This window comes from Sminthopsis crassicaudata, chromosome 5, assembly GCF_048593235.1.
Source record: "Sminthopsis crassicaudata isolate SCR6 chromosome 5, ASM4859323v1, whole genome shotgun sequence".
Taxonomy (NCBI): Eukaryota; Metazoa; Chordata; class Mammalia; order Dasyuromorphia; family Dasyuridae; genus Sminthopsis; species Sminthopsis crassicaudata.
Window position 1 is genome coordinate 41046699 of NC_133621.1, and position 26676 is coordinate 41073374.

A 26676-nucleotide genomic window follows, 5' to 3' on the forward strand; every position below is an offset into this window, starting at 1 on the left:
AGGGGTCATCCCTGACTCCTCACTCTTACTCTAGGTATCTATCATCAGTTACTGGATCCCATTTTTTCTTCCTGATGCTGCGCTGGATTTAAGCTCTTCGTTGCCACCTGTGCAGGATATTTCTGTAGATTCTCTGTGGGTCCTGTGAACTCCATTCTCTCCCTATTTCAATCCAGCCCACCTACCACATGCTACCACAATAATCCTTCTTACACATTACCCTTCTCTTCATAAATCTTCCTCTAGCCTCCCTTTGCCTGACATTACAGGTATTTCCTAAGTGGATCGTAGCATACCTTCCTTGCATTTGCTCATGTTGGTCCCTCTCTGCATTCTTACACTCCAGCCACACTAGGTGGCTTTCTGCCATGGAACATGTATTAGACCATCATCCTACCTTCTGGCTATTCCCCATGCCTGGAATTCCCCCTCTTCCTGCCTTCAAGAGTGATGCCCCTCCCCATCCCTCAAAGACCAACTCAAATGCTTCTCCCTCCTGGAAGACTGTCTTATTCCCTTGATTGTTTGGTTTTTCCACTCAGGAATTACTTAGCTAACAACCAACATTTATGTAGTGTATTAACATTTGAAAAGTGCTTTACCTTATCTCATTGTAAAGAAACTAAGGTTCAAAGTGACTTTAAGTGACCTACCCTGCTATGGGGTGTCCCCAAAGTACAATTATAGTCTTTATCTATTAAAGTTATCAGTGCATTTATATACATATGTGTGTGTAATAACATCTACATATATGCATGTGGAAAGGTTTGTACGCTTTTGTGGATATGTATATATACAGATATGGAAGAATAGTAAAAAAATTAAAGTGAAACACAGTAGAATGACTTTTTAGTACAGCTGGTTAGATATGTTCCTGGGACCCTTGGGCCTGGTTGAGTCTTGGGCATCTTTAATAAGAATTATTTAAGTAATTACTAGGGATTTTTTTGTTTTTGTTTTCTTAAAGAATGTACCCAATCACACTGAAAGGCTGAGAGAGTAATTTTGAATACATCATAACAAAATAAAATGTCAGTCCTAACTTCTTTTATATGATTTCCCACTGCTTTCTTTCCCATGTCCCTTAGAGCTAGGCCATCTAAATCAACCCCCAAAAGCCCTTTAAAATTTTAAGTTTAAAATTATTGTTTAATATAAAAGTATAGTTTAGTTTAGTTTTTTTCACTAATTCCCTATTTTCTTACACTCTTTTGTTTTTTAATTTAAAATTTTGTTGATATATCCTATTAAATTACCTCAAATTCCCTACTAGAGAGCCATCTTTTAAACAAAGAATGAAAATGGGAGGAAAATGGGGAACATAGCTAACACAATTTTTAAAAGATTTTTTAAAGAAACAGTTAAAACTAAACAATATAGACTGATTCCTTCCCTAAATTTATTCAGATTTTGCTGTTTCATATCCCTTTCCCTGATGGTTATGGTGAAAGTAACCAGCAATAAAACAAAACTAAATTATCTCTATGTAAGAAAATAAAAAATATTTTTTAAAAGTTGTTTTAAAGTTTTTAAAATTATCAAGTGCTTATTTATCAGACTATTGTTAAGAAAATATCAGAATTAAATTCAATTTGTGGGCAATAGAGTTAGCTTTTTTGTATTCTGTTTTTTGTGTAATACATTGGGATTTCCTGTATAACCAATAGGTAGAATAACTTTATAGAAAATGAAGTATAATTTTACTGGCTTAAATAATAATAGGGGTTTCTGTTGTATCTGCCTTTCTCTTATATTGTTTGTCATGACTGTAGTATATATGATGTTCAGCTGTTGGTCAGGAATTCAGACAACTCTGAATTTCAGTATTGCTCTTGTAGGAAAATAGAATTTACCATTTGCCCATTGATTGCCCCATGGACTGCCCATGCTCTGGATAGTAGATCTACCTTTGCACTCCTACTTAGGCTTGAGGCACAAGAAATGTGACAGTTCCTCATATTTCTTCCTTTGCTCTCATTTATGCAGAATGTAATTTTGCAACTAAAATGATCTTTAGGAAACTTTGCAAACCCTTTGTATAACTCTTCTTTGTGAATTCATCCTACATATAGATTTTCTTTCTTTATGGAGGATGGGCTGGGTTTTGACAATTTGCTATTTCTAAAAAAAAGTAGTATTGTTGGGTCAAAAATTTTTTTAAAAAGAGAGAGAGAAAGAGAGCTCTCCTGAGAAACAAAATTGCATAAAAGCCAAAATGGTAATTGGCGCTAGATGTCCTTTTCTTGCATTCATTATAATCTTTCAGATTGATTTTTCTGCTGCTTTTTTGGTTCATCTGGGCCCAGGGACTTTCTGAAATATGCAGATGACCCAAACTTGGCAGCAAGCGGCTTTTTTTGTTTTGCATTAATGTTATTCTGGTCCTGTTCACTTTGCGTGTGTAAAAATGTGCCACCTGGACTCTTTGGAGCTTTCAGAGAGCTTCTGTGTTGTCCTAGAGAGAGAGCTGACTTAGCCATTTTAGAGTTTGTCTTCTTATACGTTGTTTATCTGCTGCATTCGGCTGGACTTGCTCCATTTTCCTACCTCAGCTTGAAACTTTGATCTTGGGTCGTTGCCAGTCCTGTAAAAAGTAACTTTCCAGGTCATGTGGCGTGGGTTTGACTTTGGGATTTTGCACCCCACACGTATCTTTTTTTTTTTTTTTAATTTATAAATTTTTTTGACATTATATATGCATGAATAATTTTTTTTTATAACATTATCCCTTGTATTCATTTTTCCAAATTATCCCCTCCCTCTACTCCCTCCCCTTGATGACAGGCAATCCCATACATGTTACATGTGTTACAATATAACCTAGATACAATATATGTGTGTAAATCCAATTTTCTTGTTGCATATTAAGTATTAGATTCCGAAGGTATAAGCAACCTGGGTAGATAGACAGTAGTTCTAACATTTACATTCACTTCCCTGTGTTCCTTCTCTGGGTGTAACTAATTCTGTCCATCATTGATCAACTGGAAGTGAGTTGGCTCTTCTTTATGTTGAAGATATCCACTTCCATCAGAATACATCTTCATACAGCATTGAAGTATACAGCGATCTTCTGGTTCTGTTCATTTCACTCAGCATCAGTTGATGTAAGTCTCTCCAAGCCTCTCTGTATTCCTCCTGCTGGTCATTTCTTACAGAGCAATAATATTCCATAACCTTCATATACCATAATTTACCCAACCATTCTCCAATTGATGGACATCCATTCATCTTCCAGTTTCTGGCCACTACAAAAAGAGCTGCCACAAACATTTTGGCACATACAGGTCTCTTTCCCCTCCTCAGTATTTCTTTGGGATATAAGCCCAATAGCAGCAATGCTGGATCAAAGGGTATGCACAGTTTGATAACTTTTTGGGCATAATTCCAGATTGCTCTGGATTCTTTCCCAACTCCACCAACAATGCATCAGTGTCCCAGTTTTCCCACATCCCCTCCAACATTCATCATTATTTGTTCCTGTCACCTTAGCCAATCTGACAGGTGTGTAGTGGTATCTCAGAGTTGTCTTAATTTGCATTTCTCTGATCAGTAGTGATTTGGAACACTCTTTCATATGAGTGGATATAATTTCAACATCATCATCTGAGAATTGTCTGTTCATATCCTTTGACCATTTATCAATTGGAGAATTGTTTGATTTCTTATAAATTAGGGTCAGTTCTCTATATATTTTGTAAATGAGACCTTTATCAGAACCTTTAACTGTAAAAATATTTTCCCAATTTGTTACTTCCCTTCTAATCTTCTTTGCATTAGTATTGTTCCACTCGTATCATTTCTTTCATCTGTCATCAGCCAAGGAGCTCTCTGCCCAGGTCATTTCTCGATCACTTCGGCTTGGTTTTATAAACTGCAAGCCTACTTCTTTGTTTAATGTCTGGGGCTGCAGGATTCTGTGCCAGTCTGTGGCCTGCCCTCTCCATCATTATTTCTTCTGATCTGGGCACTGGAGCCTGTCTTGGGAATGGCCTCTCTGCCTGTCCCCTTAGAGAGCATGGGCGGGGCTCCTTGGGCCCAGCTCCTTGGGTCCCTCTTGTCAACTGCCTGAGACACTGCACATACACTGGGACTGCTGCTTCTGCTGATAATAATTCATAGCTGATCAAGTGGGACCAGGACTGGTCTCCCAACTCTGACATTCACTGCCTGCCCCGCTCAGCTCACTCTGGGCAAATCACTTGTTCACTTTGGGACCAGGTGTCCTTTTCTGAAACAAAAGGGGCTTGGACTAGATGGTCTCTGGGTTGTACAAGTTGTTCTATCCGATCCCCACAGTGGCTCTGTGAAGAAGGGGGCGGGGTGGCTCAGGCATTGTTATCTTGGTGAGGGAACTAGCTCCAAAGAGCTGGGAGGTGTATAAAGCAGCATTTAAACCCAGCACCCTCTCCCCTTCCTGCCATTGCCCCTGATAGTACATGCCATGTCATTATATGGGGTTCCATGGCGGGGACATAAAGAAGATCAGAGATGGTGGTTGTAGCCTTCAGCAGCCAGTGAGCCAAGAATTCCCAGTCTAGGTGGAAAGCAGGATGTTTTACATGTGAAAAATGTAAAATCACAATACAAAGGTTAAATAATATAGAGAAACAGTAGGAAGCATGCCAGGAGTCAGTACATGATGAAGTCATCAGTGAGAAGAATAAGCAACATGTGCTAGAGGAATTGGGAGTTCTGTGTGAGCAAGTGGGTGGTTGAGGGACAGTCTGACTTGAGCAGAGAGTTGATGCTAAATCCATAAAAACAGATTAAAAATCTAGAGTAGGGAGATGAGAAAGGTGGCTTCGTGGCATTTTAGAAAAGGAAAGGATAATATGATGGTATACTTAGAGAACCCCAAAGACTCTGCTAAAAAGCTATTAGAAATAATTCAGAATTTTAGCAAAGTTGCAGGATACAAAATAAATCCACATAAGTCCTCAGCATTTTTATACATCACCAACACAATCCAACAGCAAGAGATACAAAGAGAAATTCCATTCAAAATAACGGTCGATAGTATAAAATATTTGGGAATATATCTACCAAAGGAAAGTCAGGAATTATATGAGTAAAACTACAAAACACTTGCCACAAAAATAAAGTCAGATTTAAATAATTGGAAAGACATTCAGTGCTCTGGATAGGCTGAGCGAATATAATCAAGATGACAATACTCCCTAAACTAATCTATTTATTTAGTGCTATACCAATCAGACTCCCAAGAAACTATTTTAATGACCTAGAAAAAATAACAACAGAATTCATATGGAACAACAAAAGGTCGAGAATTTCAAGGGAAGTAATGAAAAAAAAATTAAGTGAAGGTGGTCTAGCTGTACCTGATCTAGAACTATATTATAAAGCAACAGTCACCAAAACCATTTGGTATTGGCTAAGAAATAGACTAGTTGATCAGTGGAATAGGTTAGGTTCACAGGGCAAGATAGTGAATAAAAATAGCAATCTAGTGTTTGACAAATCCAAACATCCCAAAAGTTGGGATAAGTATTCATTATTTGACAAAAACTGCTGGGAAAACTGGAAATTAGTATGGCAGAAACTAGGCATGGACCCACATTTAACATCACATACTAAGATAAGATCAAAATGGGTCCAAGATTTAGGCATAAAGAACGAAATCATAAATAAATTGGAGGAACATGGGATGGTTTACCTCTCAGACTTGTGGAGGAGGAAGGAGTTTGTGTCCAAGGGACAACTAGAGACCATTATTAATCACAAAATAGAAAATTTTGATTACACCAAATTAAAAAGTTTCTGCACAAAAAAAACTAATACAAACAAGATTAGAAGGGAAGTAACAAATTGGGAAAACATTTTTACAGTTAAAAGTCCTGATAAAGGCCTCATCTCCAAAATATACAGAGAATTGACTTTAATTTATAAGAAATCAAACCATTCTTCAATTGATAAATGGTCAAAGGATATGAACAGAAAATTTTCAGATGATGAAATTGAAACTATTTCCACTCATATGAAAGCGTTCCAAATCACTATTGATCAGAGAAATGCAAATTAAGACAACTCTGAGATACCACTACACACCTGTCAGATTGGCTAAGGTGACAGGAACAAATAATGATGAATGTTGGAGGGGATGTGGGAAAACTGGGACACTGATGCATTGTTGGTGGAGTTGTGAAAGAATCCAACCATTCTGGAGAGCAATTTGGAACTATGCCCAAAAAGTTGTCAAACTGTGCATACCCTTTGATCCAGCAGTGCTGTTATTGGGATTATATCCCAAAGAAATACTGAAGAGGGGAAAGGGACCTGTATGTGCCAAAATGTTTGTGGCAGCTCTTTTTGTAGTGGCCAGAAACTGGAAGATGAATGGATGTCCATCAATTGGAGAATGGTTGGGTAAATTATGGTATATGAAGGTTATGGAATATTATTGCTCTGTAAGAAATGACCAGCAGGAGGAATACAGAGAGGCCTGGAGAGACTTATATCAACTGATGCTGAGTGAAACGAGCAGAACCAGAAGATCATTATACACTTCAACAATGATACTGTACGAGGATGTATGCTGATGGAAGTGGAAATCTTCAAAATAGAGAAGAGCTAATCCAATTCCAATTGATCAGTGATGGACAGAATCAGCTACATCCAGAAAAGGAACACTGGGAAATGAGTATAAACTGTGAGCATTTTTTGTTTTGTTTTGTTTTTCTTTCCAGATTATTTTTAGGTTCCAAATACAATTCTTCCTTTGCAACAACAACAACAACAAAATTTGGTTCTGCACATATATATTGTACCTAGGATATACTATAAAATATTTAATATGTATGGGAATGCCTGCCATCTAGGGGAGGGGGTGGAGGGAAGGAGGGGAAAAATTTGGAACAGAAGGGAGTACAAGGGATAATGTTGTAAAAAAAAAATTACCTATGAATATGTACTGTCAAAGAAAATGTTATAATTATAAAAATTAATTTAAAAAAATTTAAAAAAAGAAAAAAAAAAGAAAAGGAGAGCAACTTAGTCCAGTTTGTCAATAAGTATTAAGTGCCGAATGTGTGTCAGGGTCTACACCAAACATACAAAAGGAGACAAAAGATGACTCCTGCCCTTAAGGTGTCACAGTCTAATTATTTCTTACAGATCAAGAAATTGAGTCACAGTGTAATTAATGTCTTTCTAGTTTTTAGTGGAGCCAGGATTAGAACGCAGGCTTTTTGATTGATCACAGCTTTGTCCTTCATAAGAAGCCTATGTTGACTACTGCTGGGCCAAGGAGTCTGGCCTTTATCCATATGGAAAGGAAGGAAAGGTTTTTGAGAATGGAATGACTTGATGCAAACAGTGTTTCAATAAAACTAACCTGGAATGTTTAGTTAGAGCAGAGATGGAAATAGGGAGATCAATTAGGAGGCAATAGTAATTATTAGGTCCTCAAGTAGCAACATTCTGGGCTGGAGTGGCAGCATGGAAATCAAAAGCAAGAGGGAGAGGGAGATGGAAAAAGTAGATAAAACCGATAATAATGTCAGTATTACAATATATTAATGTTAATTGTTATTTTAATATATAATAATAAATTATTAATAAAATAATAATGTTATCAATAATATCAATAATAAATAATATCAAAAAAAGAAACTAACATAGTATAAGGTGGGTGGGGAGAGAAAAGGAAAAGTTTTTTTTAAAAGACTAAAATTTCAAGCTAGCATGATTAGAAAAGTGGTATTAAATCCAAATCTGCAAGGCTAATTTAGAGGTCTTAGTCATGTATATGATAGAATGGGTTTCTTTTTATTCTATTACTCTATATAGTTTAATAAGAAAATGTAAATCTTTCTTGAATATCAGTGACAAATCAGAATAAGAATCTGTCCCTTGGAAGCCATCCAACTGTATTTCAAATGAAAAAGGAGATTTCTCTCACTATTTTACCTCTGATTGCAATTTAGGCAAATTTAGAAGAGGTGAATGATTTTTACAAAGCCACAAGGTATATATAGTACAATATCAAATATTTGGTTGCTTAAAAACCTGAGTAATTTATTTACCTATCCAGAGGATAACTTAGCTCAGCATCTATGATCTTGAAAGCAAATTTTTCATAATATTTTTTTGTTAATGATTTTTAATAACTTTGGTTTTTAGAGGGACATTAGTGAAATCAGAAGAATATTCATTTGTTAATGGTATATGAACCAGATAATAAGATAAAATTTTTATTGATATCATTCATTTTTGCATCACCTGTATTTCCTAATGTATCCTCCTCTCACTTTATAAAATTGTTCTTGTATTAACAGAGAGGAAGAAAAAGTTCAACAAATCAACCAACACATTCAAAAGTATGACGTTTACATTCCTAGTCTGCCATCTGTATAGAGTAGCAGGGAAGATGTCTTCTAATATTTCTTCTTTGGTTGCAATTTTGTGGCACTTATTTTGATGTTTTTATTGTTGATGTTCTTTCCCAATGACACTGTTTTAGGGACTAAATTTTTTTTTTATTGATTCTCCTTCTCTTTTCATCAGTTCATGTAGCTCTTCCTATGTTTCTTTGAAGTCATCATAGTCTTTACTTCTTAAAGTACAATAATATTTCATTATATTTCTACACCATACCATAATTTGTTTAGCCACTCCCAGATGATGGATAACTACTTTGTTTCTAGTTATTTACTGTGATAAAAAGTGCTGCTACAAATATTTTGGTGTATATTGGGTCTTTCTTTTTTTGTCATTGATCTTGTGATATGTTTAAGCAGTGGAATTTCTGGGCTGATCATTATCAGCAATTTAATCACTCTTGGAATAATCTCACATTGCTTTCCAGAATGGTTGGACCAATTCACAGCTCCATCAACAATGCATTCGTGTTTTTGCTTTTCCACAACTGCTCCAATAGTAATTCTTGATATAAAAAGTATATGTAAAATTACCTATTCAGATATTTCTGTTCCTTTTTATTTTTTTAAATTTTACATTTACTTGTCAATCAAACCTTCCAGTGCTTTTTAGCATTTGATCTAGAAATGCTGCTTTCCATGATTTGTAGTCCCAGGTTTAGCTTTTTCTCAGGCTTCAATTTAAAAACTATCAGAACCAAGATTGCATCTTTAATTTCATCTCTTTTGGGCTGCTGGAGAAAAGATTTTTATCAATTCCTAGAGGTTGTCCTTGCAAACACAAAGCAAGGTTAGTCTCATCTGTCTTCTTTTTTAATGTGAAAAGGTAAAATGTATTTTCCCAGTTTAAACAAGGTATTGTAACAGGCATTAACAAATCAACATTTCTTTACTCAGTGTTTCAGATGAATGATGTAGCGTCTTGATCATTCAGGGTTTATTCTTTCACAGAGTGCTTGTTAAAGCTTTCTGTGCTGCTCTTCCTGTCTGAGTGGTCTATTTGCTGCCTGCAGTACCGATCCACATTTCTGGGGACAGAATTCCATACTGCCCAGAATTTGAGAAGTCCTTCTTCATTAATAGGCAGTGAAAAAGATAGTGTCTTTGCAGCTTAAATCCCCAAATCTTCAGGGATTTGTTTGTGTGCTCTATGAAACATATGAAGTTTGATATGATATAAGCATTTATAGTTTGGTTGCTAATGTTTCTATCTCATTACTATATAATAATATATAATGTAGTTTAAATATAAATTTTACAATGCAATATTTATTTTTATAATTTTTATAAACATGTCTACTACTACTAATAAAAAAAAAAACAACAACTAGCTATCAATTAGGTTAAATTGGTTTGGATTGTACAATCTGTCCCTGTGCTTCATTATAACCAGATGGGTAACCACCAGTCAGAGATCAGCACCCAATTCCCACTCCAGCTAGCCTAGTGTCACCTCCCACAGGAGGTTTGTCCAGGAGCCTCATTCTCACAGACCCTTATCACCCTACAGCTTTAATGCCGTTTTTCTCATCTCAGTGCTGACTACTAACTAGGATACAAAAAACCCAAATGATAGAGGATGTTACCACGGGTGACACAGAAGACAACTGTAGTGTTTGGAGTGATGGAGAATTAGTCATAGAGAAGAAGCGTAGTGGAGTGATGGAGAGCTGACCTTGGGGTCAAAAAGACTGGGGCCCAGCCTCGAATGTACATCCCAGGAGACCTTGTTTTTTAAGTTTTTGAGGCTCTCAGTTATAAACAAGTGCTGACCAACATTGGACGAGAGACTTCCTGCCAACGGGGTGCATAAAGTCCCCAACTGGGTCGATGCAGCTCCCTGCACCCCTGATTTCATAGGCCCAGTTGGGGAAAAAAAGTGATTAGTGCCCGTATTCTTTGGTGTGGAACATGACACTCATGGAAAGATGCAGATCCCTGGAGACCGCCCACTTGGCACCACTTTTACCGACTTATTGACTATTCTCTTCAAGGTTGTCAGGCATATAACTCTGTGCTATCCCATTTCACCTAAGTGGAAATTAATTTTCTTTTTATTACCTTTCTGTGCAGTGTGGCCAAGATAGCAGTATGTGAAATTGGATTAATGTATGATGGCTTTATTATAGTCCTGCCACTCTCCTTGTCCCATTTGAATAAGCTCAGGACCTGAAACTTTTAACTTGTCACTCAACTGGTGAATCCCCATAGTAGCCATCCCTGGCAGTCCTCCTTCTGTACCTCTTCACTCTGACGTTGAAATCAGGGCTGCTGAAATTCATGGCCAGCTTTCTTCTGTCCAGTTCTGCTCTGCCTGGTGATCAGAAGGGATAAGGGAGGGAGGGGACCTGGCGATAAGGAAGCTCCCTTTACCAGTGCAGGTCAGCATCTTCTCTGCCACTTGGCATTTTAGAGACTTGCTTAGACCAGGGCTTCTTGAACTTTTCCCACTCATGACCCTTTTTACCCAATTAGTTTTTCATGAACCCAGACTTACAGGTATATAAAATAGGTGTATAAATCAAGCCTTGACTGATAATAAATTAGAATTTTGTGATCCCTGCATTGAATTATGAAACTCTATATGGGGGCTTAGAGCACCAAGGTGGCAAGGGCAGGGCTCATTCCCAGATCTGCTCAGCCCTGAGGCCAGCTCTTCATCTTCTGTGCTACTTATACCCTTTCTCTAACTGACCCAGGATAAGTGGCTTAAAGAGAAGAAAGAATATGATTCTGACATCTGTTCTTCCCTTTTCTTGGGGCATCTCAACTTTGCCCAATTGATATACTCCAAACTTAATAATTGACAAGGCTAGAATTTTCCCTCTCTTCTATCTTCTCCTGCCCCATTCACTCCCATGCCAACTCCTGTTAATAGGAAGCATTTATATAGCACTTTAAGCTTTGAAAAGTGCTTTACAAATATTGACTTCTTATGTCCTCACAACAACCTGAGATGTAGATTATTATTATCCCCATTATACAGATGAGAAAACTGAAGCAAATGGTGGTTAAATGACTTGACCTGAGTCACATTGCTGGTTCTAGGATCTGAGGCTGAATTAGAGTTTAGGACTGATTTCCTGATTCCATTTACTACCTAGCTGCATCCTGTTACTTATGGTTAGTTGGAATTTAGCATTGTTGTGGGGATAACAAAACAGAAGCCCAGGCAAACATCGGCCAGGCCTCTGTGTAACTCCACAGCTAATCTGCCTTCTCCCTGGCCTATTTCTTTGGCTAGTGATTGATCTGCTTTATAAGGAGCCTCTGACCTGATATAAATAAAGTTAAGGGTTTCCTTTCTTAGGTCACACAGCTATTAAGTGCCTGTGTGCAGATTTGAACTCAGAGCTTCCTGATTCTGAGTGCCGTGTGTGTGTGTGTGTGTGTGTGTGTGTGCGCGCGTGTGCACGCGTGACAGAGAAATAGGAAAGATGGGTTAGAGTCAGGGTATGAAGAAATGTAAAAACCAAATAGGAGTATCTTCTTTGTCCTAGAGGTAGTACAGAGTCACTGGAGTTTGAGCAGGGAATATACTCATATATGAAGTAAGAAAAATTATTTTTATCAGAAAGATCAAGTTCAAGTCCAGCCCCTCAGATACTCAAGCTGTATGACCCTGGATAAATTGCTTTAGCTCTCAGGGAACCAGGCAAGTTACTAAGACGTAAATTACAGAAAAATTGGTTCATTTCTTTCATGGAGGGAATCTCTACCTGGAGTTTGTTACATCACTGAAGTCAGAGGTCTGGACTAAAAAATGCAAATGTGTGAATGAATGTATATAAATACGTCCATAATACATTTATACACATTTATTTTCTGTCATTGTTTCTTAAAACAACTTTAAAAAAAAGTAGTCCAAAAGCATAGGGAATTCAGGAATTGATGGTCAAAAGAACAAGGAGGATATGCCCTTTAAATGATGGTAGGGTCTCTAGATGACAGGAAAAGATAATGACAGATATTGGAGGGGATGTGGGAAAACTGGCACACTAATTCATTGTTGGTGGAATTGTGAACTGATCCAACCATTCTGAAAAGCAATTTGGAACTATGTCCAAAGAGCTATCAGACTATGCATCCCCTTTGATTCACTATGCTTGTATCCCAGACATTATAAAGAAGGGAAAGGGACCCACATGTGCAAATATGTTTGTGGCAGCCCTTTTTGTAGTGGCAAGAAACTGGAAACTGAGTGGATGCCCATCAGTTGGAGAATGGCTGAATAAGTTACAGTACATGAATATTATAGAATATTATTGTTCTATAAGAAATATCAGCAGGATGATTTCAGAGAGGCCTAGAGAGACTTTACATGAACTTATTCTAAGTGAAGTGAGCAGAACCAAGAGATCATTGATCACGGCAATAACAAGATTATACAATGATCAGTTCTGATGGACGTGGCTTTTCTCAACAGTGAGATGACTCAGGGCAATTCCAATGATCTTGTGATGGTGAGAGCCATCTACACCCAGAGAGAGGACTTCTTGCATATGTTTTGAAAATAAAAGCTTCAATAAAAATTTTTTAAAAAGAAAAAAACGATAGAGAAAATGTGTGAGTTGCATAATAAAGTAGAATGCTGATCCCCTTAAATGAGTATTTGTTATATCTCACTAGAGCCTTCTGGTTCTGTGTACTAACCTTCTTCACTCTTCCCAGCTCCCATAGTTCTCTGGCTTCATCATGACCACTATAAGCTGGGGTGGTCAGGACTACAATAGCTCTCCCATCTTGTAGTGGGACTGGGAAAAAGGGATCACTGTCATTGTTCTTGTCCCACCTCTGTCTGGGGTTTGGGCACTCAAGGGTTTGTAAGGTTAGTAGTTTCATTGAAAGTACTTTTATATTGGGCATCATCTGATTGTTTGATCATGCTATTTTTACCCACAACATTTTGACAATTTCTCTAGGACTTTTTGAAGTAAGCTTTTTACCAATTGACAAAGGATAGAAGTTGTTTTCTATAGCCCTCTATTGATTAAAGAAGGAAAGAAAGAGTTTCCTTTCTACTTTTTGATCATATTAAAGTATATGTAGATATAGAAAAATGACCGGGCCATTTGAAAAAGGTCAGCGTTTTCCCCCTACCCTGCTCCCTTTGTCAGCTAGGCCGCTTGTCCTGGACATTCAAAGCCTCAATGATGATTCTCTGGAAGCAGCAATGATTCTCCTGTTACCCCCGAAGCCCAGGGAGCCTCTGGCAGTGGCAGAGAAAAGCAGGCTCTTGGGGTTAGCAGGAGGAGCAGTGGGAGTGACAAGATGAGCTTCCGCTAAGGATGATGAGCCCCCTTCTTTCTGAAGATCAGAGGCAATTCTTACTTCCTGTCCCTAACTGATCAGAAACGTTCCGTGTGGGCTATACTTGATAAACACACGACTGGAAAATGTATAGAAAAGAAACTGTTTGAGTGTCCATTTGATGAAGCAGCAGTGACTTGAAGGGGCAGAAGTTAGTCTTAGTAAATGCTAGAGCTTCTTGTCTTTTTCCTCATATCTTATTAATCTTTGCTATCTTCCTCTCCTCCTCCCCCCCCACCCCACAATTGATTTTGTCTATATCTTGTTTGTATTTAACTATTTGCATGCCGCCGCCCCCCCCCCCCCCCACATCCCATTAGACTGAACTCCTTGAGGGGAAGGGCTGTATCTCCCATGCTTAGTTCAGTGCCTGGCATATAACAGGCACTTTTATTATTTCTAGAACACTTGATATGTATTTGAAGAAAAACCCTCACAGCAGTAGGAAGCTTCCTTCTGAATGTCCTAAGTCCTTCACATGATATTTTTGTTTGTCAGAAGTAGCCAGCAGAGGTTGCTTCAGGTCCAACTTTTGGACGATGCAGCAGCTTCCTTATTGATTGTGCAACCAATTTGTGTCTTGAAAAGTCATCTGGTTGCCTCTTAATAAAATTATAAAGCAAATTATAAAATGTAATTTTAAAAATTTCTTTTTATTTTTAAATAATAGCTTTTTATTTTTAAAATACATGCAAAAATAGTTCTCAACTTTAACCTTGAAAAACCTTATGTTCCAAATTGTTCTCCCTCCGTTCCCCCATCCCCTTCCTTATAGACTGCAACAATCCTATATATGCCAAATATGTGCAATTCCTGTGTACATATTTCCACACTTATGCTGCACAAGGAAAACAAGATCAAAAAGGAAAACAATGAGAAAAAAAAAAAAGCAAGCAAACAACAAAAGGTGGAAAAAATCATGTTGTGATTTACATCACTTCTGACAATCTTCTCTCTGGATGCAAATGGCTCTATCACAAGTCCACTGGAACTGGCCTGAATCACCTCACTGTTGAAAAGAGCCACCTCTATCAAAATTAATCATTTTATAATCTTGCTATTGTGTACAATGTTGTCCTGGTTCTGCTCAATTCACTTAGCATCAATTCCTGTAAGTCTCTCCAGGACTCTCTGAAATCATCCTGCTGGTCATTTCTTAGAGAACAATAATATTCCACAACATTCACAGATTGTAACTTCTTCAGCCATCCTCAAACTGATTGGCATCCATTCAGTTTTCAGTTCTTTGCCACTACTAAAAAGGCTGCTATAAACATTTTTGCACATGTGGGCCTTTTCTCTTTTTTATGATCTCTTTGGAATATAGGCTCAATATAGACACCACTGGATCAAAGGATATGCATAATTTGATAGCCCTTTGGACATACTTCCAAATTGCTCTCCAGAATGGTTAGTTCAGTTCCCAACTTCACCAACAGTGTATTATTGTCCCAGTTTTTTCATATCCACTCCAATATTTGTCATTATCTTTTCATGTCATTTTAGCCAATCTGAGAGGTATGTAGTGGTACTTCAGAGTAGTCTTAATTTGCATTTCTCTGATCAGTAGTGATTTAGAGCATTTTTTCACTTGATGAGAAATGGTCTTAATTTCTTCATCTGAAAATTATCTGTTCCTATCCTTAGACAATTTATCAATATTATGTCTTATGAACCTACACTATTCCATTGATTAACTATTCTATTTCTTAATGAGTACCAAGTAGTTTTGATGACTGATGCTTTATAATACAGTTTTATATCTGGTACAGTTAGGCCACCTTCATTTGTATTTTTTTTTTATTAATTCAATTTAAATTCTTGATATTTTATTCTTCCACATGAACTTTATTATTTTTTCTATCTTTTGCTGCTGGACTTTGTTGGTAACATATAGAAATATTGATGATTTCTGTAGATTTATTTCATATCCTATAACTTTGTTAAAGTTGTGAATTGTCTCTAGTAATTTTATAGTTGATTCTCTAAGATTCTTTAAGTATACCATCATATCATCTACAAAGAGTGATAATTTGGTTTCTTCATTACCTACTCTAATTCCTTTAATTTCTTTTTCTTGTCTTATTGCTAAAGCTAGCATTTTCAGTACAATATTGAATAGTAATGGTGATAGTGGGCAACCTTGTTTCACCCCTGATCTTATTGGGAATGCTTCTAATTTATTCCCATTACATATGATGCTTTCTAATAGTTTTAGATAGATTCTATTAATTATTTTAAGGAAAATTCCATTTATTCCTATGCTCTCTAATGTTTTTAATAGTAATGAATATTGGATTTTGTCAGATGTTTTTTCTGTTTTTATTTAGATAATCATATGATTTTTGTTAGTTTGGTTGTTGATATAGTCAATTATGCTAATAGTTTTCCTTGAACCATTCCTGTGTTCTTAGTATAAATCCTACTTGGTCATGGTGTGTTATCCTGGTAATAACTTGCTGTAATCTTTTTCTAATATTTTATTTTAAGATTTTTGCATCAATATTCATTAGGGAAATTGGTCTATAACTTTCTTCCTCTGTTTTATCACTCTACCTGTTTTAGTTATCAGCATCATATTTGTGTCATTAAAGGAATTAGATAGGTCTCTTTCTTTTCTGATTTTTTCCAATAGTTTGCATAGTATTGGAATTAATTGTTCTTTAAATGTTTGGTAGAATTCACTTGTAAATCCTTCTGGACCTGGAGATTTTTTTTCTTAAGGAGTTGATTAATAGCTTCAATTTCTTTTTCTAAAATGGGCCTATTTAATTTATTTCTTCCTCTGTTAATCTGGCAATCTATATTTTTATAAGTATTCATCCAAAATGTAATTTTTTTTCTGAAGGAATTTTTAAATATATTGGCAATGTAAATAAAAAATGTGACTTATTCTGATGTCCCACCCAAGTCTATATACATATATATACATTTGTATGTATATTTTTCACCTTATTAGAATGTAAATCCTTCAAAATGAATGGCCATGGTTCTCATATTGAGGCCCTACAGAAACACCACATACATTTGAAGAAAGAATTCACCTTTATTTTGAAATTGAAGGGGAAAAAAAGGCATTATATTTTTCCACTTTAATTTATAGCATACTAAAACAGCTGTCAATCTTTAGTATCTTTAAAATAAAAATCAAAGGAATGATTTAATTACATAAAAAAGATTGACTTCCTTCGAATCAACTTTTCTTTTAATTTGTCATGTGAGGTCATGTATTGCTGTGTTGTGCCAAATTGCTTCCTTTTTAATTTGAATCATTTTGTGTGAATACTCATCTCAGGGGCTGATTCAGGTTTGGTCCCCAGCTTCTTTCAGTTTGCCTCTGAAATAGGTTCTTTTTTTTTTTTTTTTTTAAGTATGAACACTTTCCCATTAATAACTAGATGAAGAAAATCAGATCATTTTATATTGGCCAACATTGAAACATGAGATTTTAACGGTTATGGGGCAGTGTTCTAGCACAGATTGGACTCTCAGATGATAAAACATTGTTTATCTCTTTGGGCCATCTGATCCCATAGTTTGATTGAGCTTGAGAGCACATAAAAGTATGATTTAGCATTTCATTGTTCAAAGGAAAGATTTTCTGTATACCCTGGTCCATAACTTAATTTTAAGTAACGACAACCCTTGTGTTTTGGCAGGAGTTATAGGGTATAGTTGGTTTCCTGTTAGCTGATTCACCATAAATATTTGCCTAATATTCTCAGAGCTGTGCTAATAATGTCAGTAAACTATGAATGCCTTTGGTGGGAGGTGCTTCAATTGTAAAGAAACTTGGAATCTTGAATTGTTTGTAATGAAGAAGGAAAAAGTCAGTTAGAAATAGAGGGGTTATAATGAAAGAAACATTTTATGTTTATTTTGGGAAGTGAATAATTTTAGAGAAAAAATTATCGAACATAGTTTCTGCATGTTATTAATTGTAAATGGATGATATGATGAAGTCTTTTTAATGATCCTTTTAAAACAAAGAGACTCAAATGCCTTAATTACCATTCTTTTATGTTAGCCTTTAATTTTATGTGGGTGAAGTTTTTAAAATGTTCCTAAAACAAAAATAAAAAGATACCAAAGAAGGAAGAATATGTAAATAGTTCATCTTAAATCTTATTCTTAATAATAAATAAAGGGTTCTGTGAAGCAAAATATGCCATTCAATAATTTGGTTATTTGATAATGAATTCTTTCACAATTCTTTCACCTTATAAAGATGGCTCCTCTGCTATTCTTGGAAAAGTAAACGAAGGAATTTTAGGACTTGATTCATCATGTTATTCAGAGCAACAAGAAACATGCCATTTGTGGAAGCTTTGGTCCCCTCATTTTGCATGGTCATGCATGAAGTTTATTTGCAAAAAGACAGAGGTAAGAAAGTCTAGAAAGAACTTGATTTTCCCAAATTAAGTCAAAATATCCTTTGATACTTGATTTCAAGGAAAAGGTGGAAATAGATGAGCATTGTAAAAACCATATTGGAAAACATGAATGGTAAAAAAAGGAATGAGAGAGCCAAAGACTGTTGGACTATACAGAAAACTCTTTGAAAACAGAATCAGTAACTAGATCCCCATTTTATAGATGAGAAAACTGGAGAATAGTTAAATGACTTGCCTAAGTCAGAGAGCCTTCCTGACTCCAAGTTCATTGTTTTCCTGATTAGTCTTGCAACCTGAAGCAATTCCAGGTTAAGCTGTGCAAACGGAGGTGGACCTTGGGGACCTCTCTGCTTCCATCTGGGTTGTTCCTGATGATCTAAGGGAGGAAACCTTGCCTCTGCAAGATTTTTGTTTTCTCATGTCTGGTCCTGGTTATATCTGCAGGCCAATGACATCTCCAGGACGATCTCCATACCTTCTAAGGAAAAAGTAGCCCAGGCCCTGAGGGTAGAGCTCCTCTCACAGCTGGGGAACATCCTTCCATACCCTAAGATGACCTAGAATGTTCTAGGTCATTGTCCTCCCAAGAGCTGTGGTCTCTTTCTATTGGTCACATGGAGAAGTAGAGAGGGAAGCCTTGGGACTTGGGTGGGGCCTGAGGGCTGGTGGGTGGGGCTGTCAGGAGGACCCAAATCTTACCCATGATCCCAAGGGAGGAGTGTATCAGACTGAGAGGTAACTCCTGACCTGCTGTGAATGGCTGTGAGGCCTGCTGGTGATTCAGCTCATCACACCTAAATTAGCAAAAACAGAGGGATAAGTGGAGCGAGATGCTGAAAGGTCAAGGAGGAGAAGGGAATCTTAAGGCTATTTACAGGAGAAGGCATTTCAGGCACTTGTAGCTGCAGGGCAGAAAAAGTCCTCAGGCTGGTGGTTAACTTAGCAGGATTTAGCTGCTTGATTAATTAAAAATCTCATCAGATTTTGGTGGTTAAGGGCGAGACCCTGGTATGAAAGAAGAGCAGCCCCATGTGTGGCACAGGGACATCTTGGAGGGCAGTTTCTGTCATGTGACCTCATTCGGGCCTCTTCATTGGTTGTCAATGCCAAGGTTGTCCCAAAGTTGGAAGTTTGGGGGTGCAAAGCCCTCCCCTTCTTCCCCAGGTAGGGCGAGGCAATTGACCAGATTTTGGCTAAATAATTGAGACCATGCGAGCTGGTTTCCAGTATAGAGAGCTTTGGCTTTCATCAGCCTGCGCTTGTAGACTGGAGCCTTTACTCAAGGTGCCTCCTAGATTATTGTCAAGACCTACGTCCCTTTTAGCTCCATGTTTTCTCTTAGACGGATGGAGATTTTTTTTTGGCAAGAATGCTGGTCTATATTTGGGTACCACAGGGAACTTGTCAGACCATAGCATTCATTCAATGAAGAAAGAGATGCAACATCTCAGGGAAAAGGAAATAATAGATTGGATATATACTAGTGACTGCTGGCATTGGGTTCACAATGAGACCTCAAGCTATGAAGGCCGCACAAATTGCCAATTGCCACTTATCACCTCTGTCCAGTCTCCATTGTGGAACCCATTCTTGGATGCCTGAAAGGAATTGTTCTTTCTAATCTCAGGATAAACCTCACTTAATGTGACTATGCAGAGATCATACATCAAGAAAAGCTAGAAAAAAATCCTAGCCTTGGTTGAGAGAGACAGACTGTGATTCCTATGGCAAGGCAACACCCCTTCTCTGAGGGGCAGAAGAGACAAGCCCTCTGAAATATCCCTCAGGAACATATTTGTTTTTTGTTGGATTGTGGTGTTATGAAGGAAATGGTATATAGCCAGCCCAATAAGTGGATATGGGGATTGTTTCATCTGGTAAAAGAAAAAGGCCAAAGGAGGAGGAGGCTGCCATTTTAGGAAACATCCTAGGATACTTAAGGGGTTGGCAACATCCTGCCAGTTTTCTATTCCACTTTTATGTCTTGATCTCAACTAACTTTGCATCCTTAGCCAAGGGATCCTAAGGACCCAAGGGGCTGTGAGTGATCCAACAAAGACCAATCCTCTCCTTACCTCTCAGAAATCAGCAAATGTATATAAACATATTCCCTCTGTTCTTTAGGGCAACTGGAACATTCAGTATTTACTATGCTTTTCGATAGATCATCACAGGGAATCCAGATTTATTCAAAGAACTCCTATGAAGCTAGGAATGTACAGGGAAAATGTGGTAGCAAAAATATAGGGAGAAGTATGCTCCGTGAGGTTAGTAGCAGGAATAGGAGGGCCTCCCCTCCCCTCAAGTTGTCATTTCTCCTCTTTCCATTAATATGATTGACATTGATATATTAGGTTAGTGGGATAACCCTCATTGGGGTCCCACACCATCAGTTTAAGGCTAAGGAGCTTGACAGCTCCTTAGTTCCCCCTTCCTCATCTAATCACCAGCTCTAAAATGCATTACCTGTCAGGGCAGACTACCAAAGACCAACAAATATTTGGAGTTATGACACTCTTGACCTTCCCTTTGAACCATGGATGTGGAATTAAACTCAGCTGGATCATGACTTCCGTTTCTCCTCCTGGAGCTGGCAGGTACTGAACTTGGTACCACAAGGTGAATTTAGCTCAGTTTGCTCTCTTCATTCCTTGTTCCCCTTACTCACCAAACAAGTTCTCATTTAGTTAACAGAAGCAGCAGCACCCCTTCACTGTCCCACCGCAAGGTACCTTCATTCTCCAGCACTTTGTCATAGCTTGGTTAAAAGGGTCATAGATCATCCAGACCTGCTGATTTCTGTCACAGTGACCGAGCCAGTAGAAAACAGTGCTCTTGGGCACACCTTAGAAAATGCAGAGCCATGCCCTTAAATCCCTGGGCACTCACCTGAAGGGGCATAGTGTATCCTGGCTAAGAAGTTGGTTGTACATGGTGCCTCTTTACGACACAAAATGGACACAGTGGTTGATATGTCTATTCTAACATCAACCTAATTTCCCACCCAAACATTTTGCTTTCCTGATTGGCCAGACCATTAGGAAGACTGATAGCTTTTGAGGTGGAAAAGACCCATCTTTGAATCTCCTAATAGCTTTAGGAAGTAAACCAAGCAGTTTTACCAGTAGGCTTTTATGTTTCTTTTGGTTTAGTAGCACTTGAGATTTTGATGCTAGGCAATAATGCTTCATGGAGCTTATGGGAGATTCCTTTTAGGGAACGACAGAAGCATCCATTAGGTTTTTGTACTTAAGAGTTACATAAATACTGAGAAACTTATATATATGTATGTATGTATGTATGTTGCCTTTTTGCTTTTTGACCTGAATATGGCCATAATAGTGTTATATGTGTTTCCCTATCTCATGAGTTCAATCAAGCTTAGTAGCAATCCATTATGAGACAGAAATGGCACATTTAGAACAATGCCAAGAGCAGGCCTTTTTCTACTAGCCAGGAGCATAAGCAGGTTTCATGGCTGCTACATCTTGAGCTCCCAACTACATAAATACAGCCTCTTCTCTCATTAGCATCCTAAGTATTAACCTATATAAGCATTTCCTTCCCAGCTAATGGAAGTTCATTGGTTCTTTACTAGCAGTGCCTTATAATATAAAGGATTATGTTGGAGTTGTACTATAACCACCATTCAACCCATGGTCATAATGAAAGGCAGTTTATCTGGCCATCCATCAGGTGTGGTGGGACTGGTAGGTCCATTTATTTTATCATCAACCACTTAGATGAATGGTCTAACCAGTAAGCTACAAGTTAATGGTAAATACAAGGAAGAGACACTTGTGGGGCTGAAGATACAAGTCCTTGACAACTCAGAAGCTTAATTCCCTCATATTAGCTCTCACTAGGCACCTGAAATGATAACTCAACCACTAAATTTAATAAGAACACCTACATAACTAGACAGACTTGAGTTCATAGTGGCTATTTGGATCATGAGTTCACCTATGCCTGGGTATAATAATCTGGACTTTTCCCTAGGCAAGATAAGTTGTTGCCTGATGTTAGTGAATGATTTCACTGCCCATGGTTTCATCCATCTCCTAACCAGGGGATGTCACCATCCCAAGAAGATGTTGCTACTTAGTAGGGAATGAGACCAGTGCTTCTGTGGAACTCTATATTCAGGATTTGACTTTGCATTCACTGGACAGAGTTACCTTCCCAAGGATGAATCTCACCATTATCTGCAGGGTTTGCTTATAAAATGGCAGACCATTGGTCTTAGTAAGTGCCTGGACACATCTGGGTTGGTAAATGATTAGGTGGTCTCTGGGCTGTCTCCTCTTTGGACTCTGACTCATGGGGCTTTTGTAGTCCCATCTTATAAGATCTTATTTTAATAATAAGACTAATAAGCATCTTATTTTGACCTGCTCATGATGACTATGACAGTGCTTTTCTTGCATCCTTTCCAATAGGTGATTCTCATCCAGGAAAGTAATATAAATGAACTCTATTATTTCATACAGATTATGATCAAATACATTGCTTGATGCAATAACAAATTTTGATTGTCCTTTTTGGAAATGAATTGTTCCCAGGTATTCCTATTTTTCCAATTTAAAAAGTTGATTTATTGTCCCAGAATGTGCATGGAGTAGGGGGTGAGGGAATGGATATATTCAGAAGTGAATGTAATATAAAAACAGAAAGTACTAATTAAGATAACTTTAAAATAAAATAAAGGCAGTTTGACCCTTCATTAGAATGTAAGCCTTTGTAAGGCAGAGGTTCCTTTTGCTTTTCTTTTTATCCCTAGTATAATACCCAACATATAGTAGGTACATAAGTGCTTGTTGATCTTTTTATACTTAGTAACTTTTATATTAAATGTTATTAAATTAAATTTTATTAAACATCTGTACCCATGGTATATCAGTATACTATGACGTAAGAATGTCTATGTCTATGTAGAACCTATTAGAATTAAAAAGAAAGATCATTTAGTCTGATCTGATTTCTTAGAAGAGGAAAATAAGACCCATTGAGACTGTAGTTTGTCTAGGATTATTCATCTATTAAATATTAGAATCAGAATATGAACAGCATTTTTCAGAATCAGGACCCAAACTTGTGTTTCCCAACTCCAGATCAAAGTTCTTTTTATTCCTGTTGGAAAAAGAAAATTCTTATTGGAATCATTTGGGCCTGTTGGATCAAATGGAGCCTTGTAGGAATAGTTAAGAAATTGATTGGGGAAAAGGGAAGTGAGCCAAGTTCTTTTTCTCCTCCCTGTTGCTGCTAGGAAAAAGGCACTGATAGCCAAGCTTCAGGGATAGAGGTCCCAAAGAGGAGTTTGTCATTGGGGAGAGGCTCCTAATGATAACCCTCAGGAGAAAAAACAGAAGACCTCCTGTCAGCATTAGTCACTCCCTTTGTTTTTCTCTCCTTCATAAGCCTCCGTAGTTCTAATGGCTCCATCTTTCTTCCCTCATTTTTGTTAGCTTTAGAACATTAATACAGAAATATTAGAAGCCTGGATTTAAACTGAAGTTTTGCCCTACATGCTCTGTATTCAAGATAAACAAGGAAATCAAGTGAGCTGCCCAAAAGATACTGGGAGACTGAACTAGGAAGACTGATCCAGATGGAAAGGGTATGGACAAAAGGCCAGCAGTGGAAGGTGTCTAAAGAGAAGATAAAGCTCCAAATGGAAATCTGAGTTTAAAGAGTGGACAGGAGGCCACACAGTTCACAAAAGAGAGGAAGCAGCATGTCCCTATTATAGATTTAAAGGGCACGTGCAATCATAGCTTACTTGGGTTTATACATAATCAGTTAGCCCAGATTAATTGAGGAGTACTTTTTTTTTTTTTTTTTTTTTTTTTTTTTTTTAAGCTTTCTAGTGACAATTAAAAGTCAAACTCATTTCTGATCTCTGGAAATTGTCATAAGACTTAGGTTCTTTGCCTTAGAAAGAAAATTATCTTTGAGAAGGGGACATCTCAGACTACAATCTAGAAAAGCAGCAAAAAATCAATATTTTCAGCTAGAGCCCCTCACCCAAATAGCTTAATATTTGCTGTGACTGGCCAAGCCAGCCTCCCACCATCTTGGAGTTCATTTAAAAAATATTCACCATTTATTTTAATGCTGCCACTGATTCCTCTGCCTTGAGTCATTTGTAATAAATATAGTGATAATACTGTTAGGAGGGCACAGTATATGTCGTTAAATTGGAATCAATAAGCCCCAGACTAGTCAGACACTGCTATTCTGTCATCTGGAAGCTTCTATTACATGACTGACCTTTTTTTTTTTTTTTTTCCTTTTTAAAAAATGTTTTTTATGTAGTTAAGAAAAATGTATTGTCCAGTGAAGCTGTGATTCTTAAATGTTCTGTCATCTATAAATTCTCTAAATGGTAACCTGCTAGCATACCAGACTCTGGGCTTTGATTCATGCTTCTGGTTTTTACATTTACCAAAATTGTTCAGAAATGAAGCCTGCTCAGGATCCTTCCTTTATCTTTTTGTAATTCCAGCTGATGTTTGTATGGTGCCTCTAGATTTGTAAAGTGCTTTCCTTAACATTAGTTAGCTCATTTAATCTTCAGTATCATGAGAAAGCTGTGACTGATGGAGCCTTCCTTCTTACCTAGGTCACTTTGGACTCCCAAGTTTTATGCCTTTCCCACTCCATCATGAGGAGGTCTTACTTTCCAGCACAGACACAGACTCCTGTTCTTCTTCTCTTCATTCAAGTTCACACCTTGAATTCTTTTGGCTTAATAGGGTGAAGGATACTGAGTCCATAGAATTTCAGCATGATGGTTGAGTTACTATGTCTATGAAAAAGACCCTGAAAGGACATTTATGATTTTTTAAAATGAAAGAATGTTAGATTGTATTTATCTTAAAAATTTTAAACAACATTTTTTTTTTCTCCATTTGATCACCTTTGTATAAAATTTCTCTGATAAAGGTTTGGTCTCTAAGATATATTTTATATAAAATTGTACATCAATTATATATGAAATATTATATAAAATTTATAGACAATTTTATATAAAATGTATCTTAGACTATATATACACGTGGACACACATATATGCATATTCATACACATAAATATACATACATATGTGTATGTGTGTATATATGTATTTATATGTAATTAATGGCCTTTACCCAATAAATAAATTAAAAAAAACAATTCTCAAAAAACCCTACAAAATTGTTACATCCAGATAGAAAAATGTTCTATGTCACTAATAAAAAGAGAAAAGTGAATTAAATCAACTCTGAGGTTTTACTTTATACCCTACAAATTTGCAAAAAAATTATAAAAAATGACAAGCAGGATGATTTCAGAAAAATCTGGAAAGACATATGTGAATTGATGCACAGTGAAAAGAGCATAACCAGGAAAATATTGTACATAGTAATAGCAATGCTTACATGATGATTAACTGTGAATGGCTTAGCTGTTCTCAGTAATGTAATGATCTAAGACAATTCCAAAGAACTCATGAAAAAAAATGCTATCTACTTCCAGAAAAAAAGATTGATAGATTCAATCTGAATACAGATTGAAACATATTATTTTTTGCTTTAATTTTTTTGTGGATTTTTTTGTCTTTTTTTTCCCCCCACAACATCACTAATTATGGAAATATATTTTTCATGTTTGTGCAGATATAAACCTGTATCAAATCGCTTACCATCTCAAGGAGGGGGGAAGAGAGAGAAAGAGAGAGAATATGGAACTCAATTTTTTTAAAAAGAATGTTTAAAAAAATTTTTTTACATGTAATTATAATTGGGGAAAATGTCATTCATAGGAAAAAATGATAAAAAAAATGATAACAGTAGATGTTGAAGGAATTGTGGAAGGATGGGCACACTAATACTGTTGGTTGAACTGTGAACTGGAAAGCAGTTTGGAATTATGCAAGTAAAAGTGACTAAAATGACTATACTCATTGAACTACAGACTTCATTCCTGGGCTTTTACCCTAAAGGAAACCAATCATAAGAAGAAAGGCCTCTCATACTCCAGTAGTTGTTGTGTAGATAAGAATTAGATACAAAGTAGACGCTTATCAGTTGGGGAATGGCTAAACAAATTGTGGTACATAAATATAATGAAATATTACTCTGTTGTAAGAAATGATATGTGCAATGGATACAGAAAAGAATGAGAAAATCTGTATGGACTGATGCAGAGTGAAGTGACTAGAGCCAAGAAAACAGTATACACAGTGACTACAAAAATGTAAATGGAAAGAACAACACTCCCCCAAATCAAAAGTAAATATAAGAAAATTCTAAAGATCAAGCAGGACACAAGCAAAGAAATACGAGAAGACATGTCTAACCACTCTATTGCACGGTTTGGGACTTTTTCAATATATTGACCGGTTGTGCCAATTTATTTTTTCCTCTCCAAAAAATACAATCTGTCATATGGGATAATTCTGTAGGAAAGGTAGAGGAACATATTATGGTGATGTAAGACACAGAAAATATCAATAAAAACTTCAAAAAATAAATAAATAAACTGGGAAGTTTCTGTCAGTAAAGTATGCCTTTGCTCTCAAAACGACCTAA

The 26676-nt window shown here is 36.8% G+C and overlaps 1 protein-coding gene across 2 annotated transcripts in view; it reads left to right on the forward strand.

The window, feature by feature from the left end:
• The window catches only part of KIAA1143 (KIAA1143 ortholog), a 38082-nt gene that overhangs the window by 7248 nt on the left and 4158 nt on the right, over positions 1–26676 (forward strand). Inside the window, exon 3 of one of the 2 annotated variants that reach the window (XM_074271693.1) lies at positions 17938–18092. The exons of the other annotated variant lie outside the window; for it this stretch is intronic. Within the exon in view, the coding sequence (XP_074127794.1) occupies positions 17938–18092 (155 nt within the window). The remainder of the gene's footprint in view (positions 1–17937; positions 18093–26676) is intronic. 2 annotated transcript variants of the gene reach the window in all.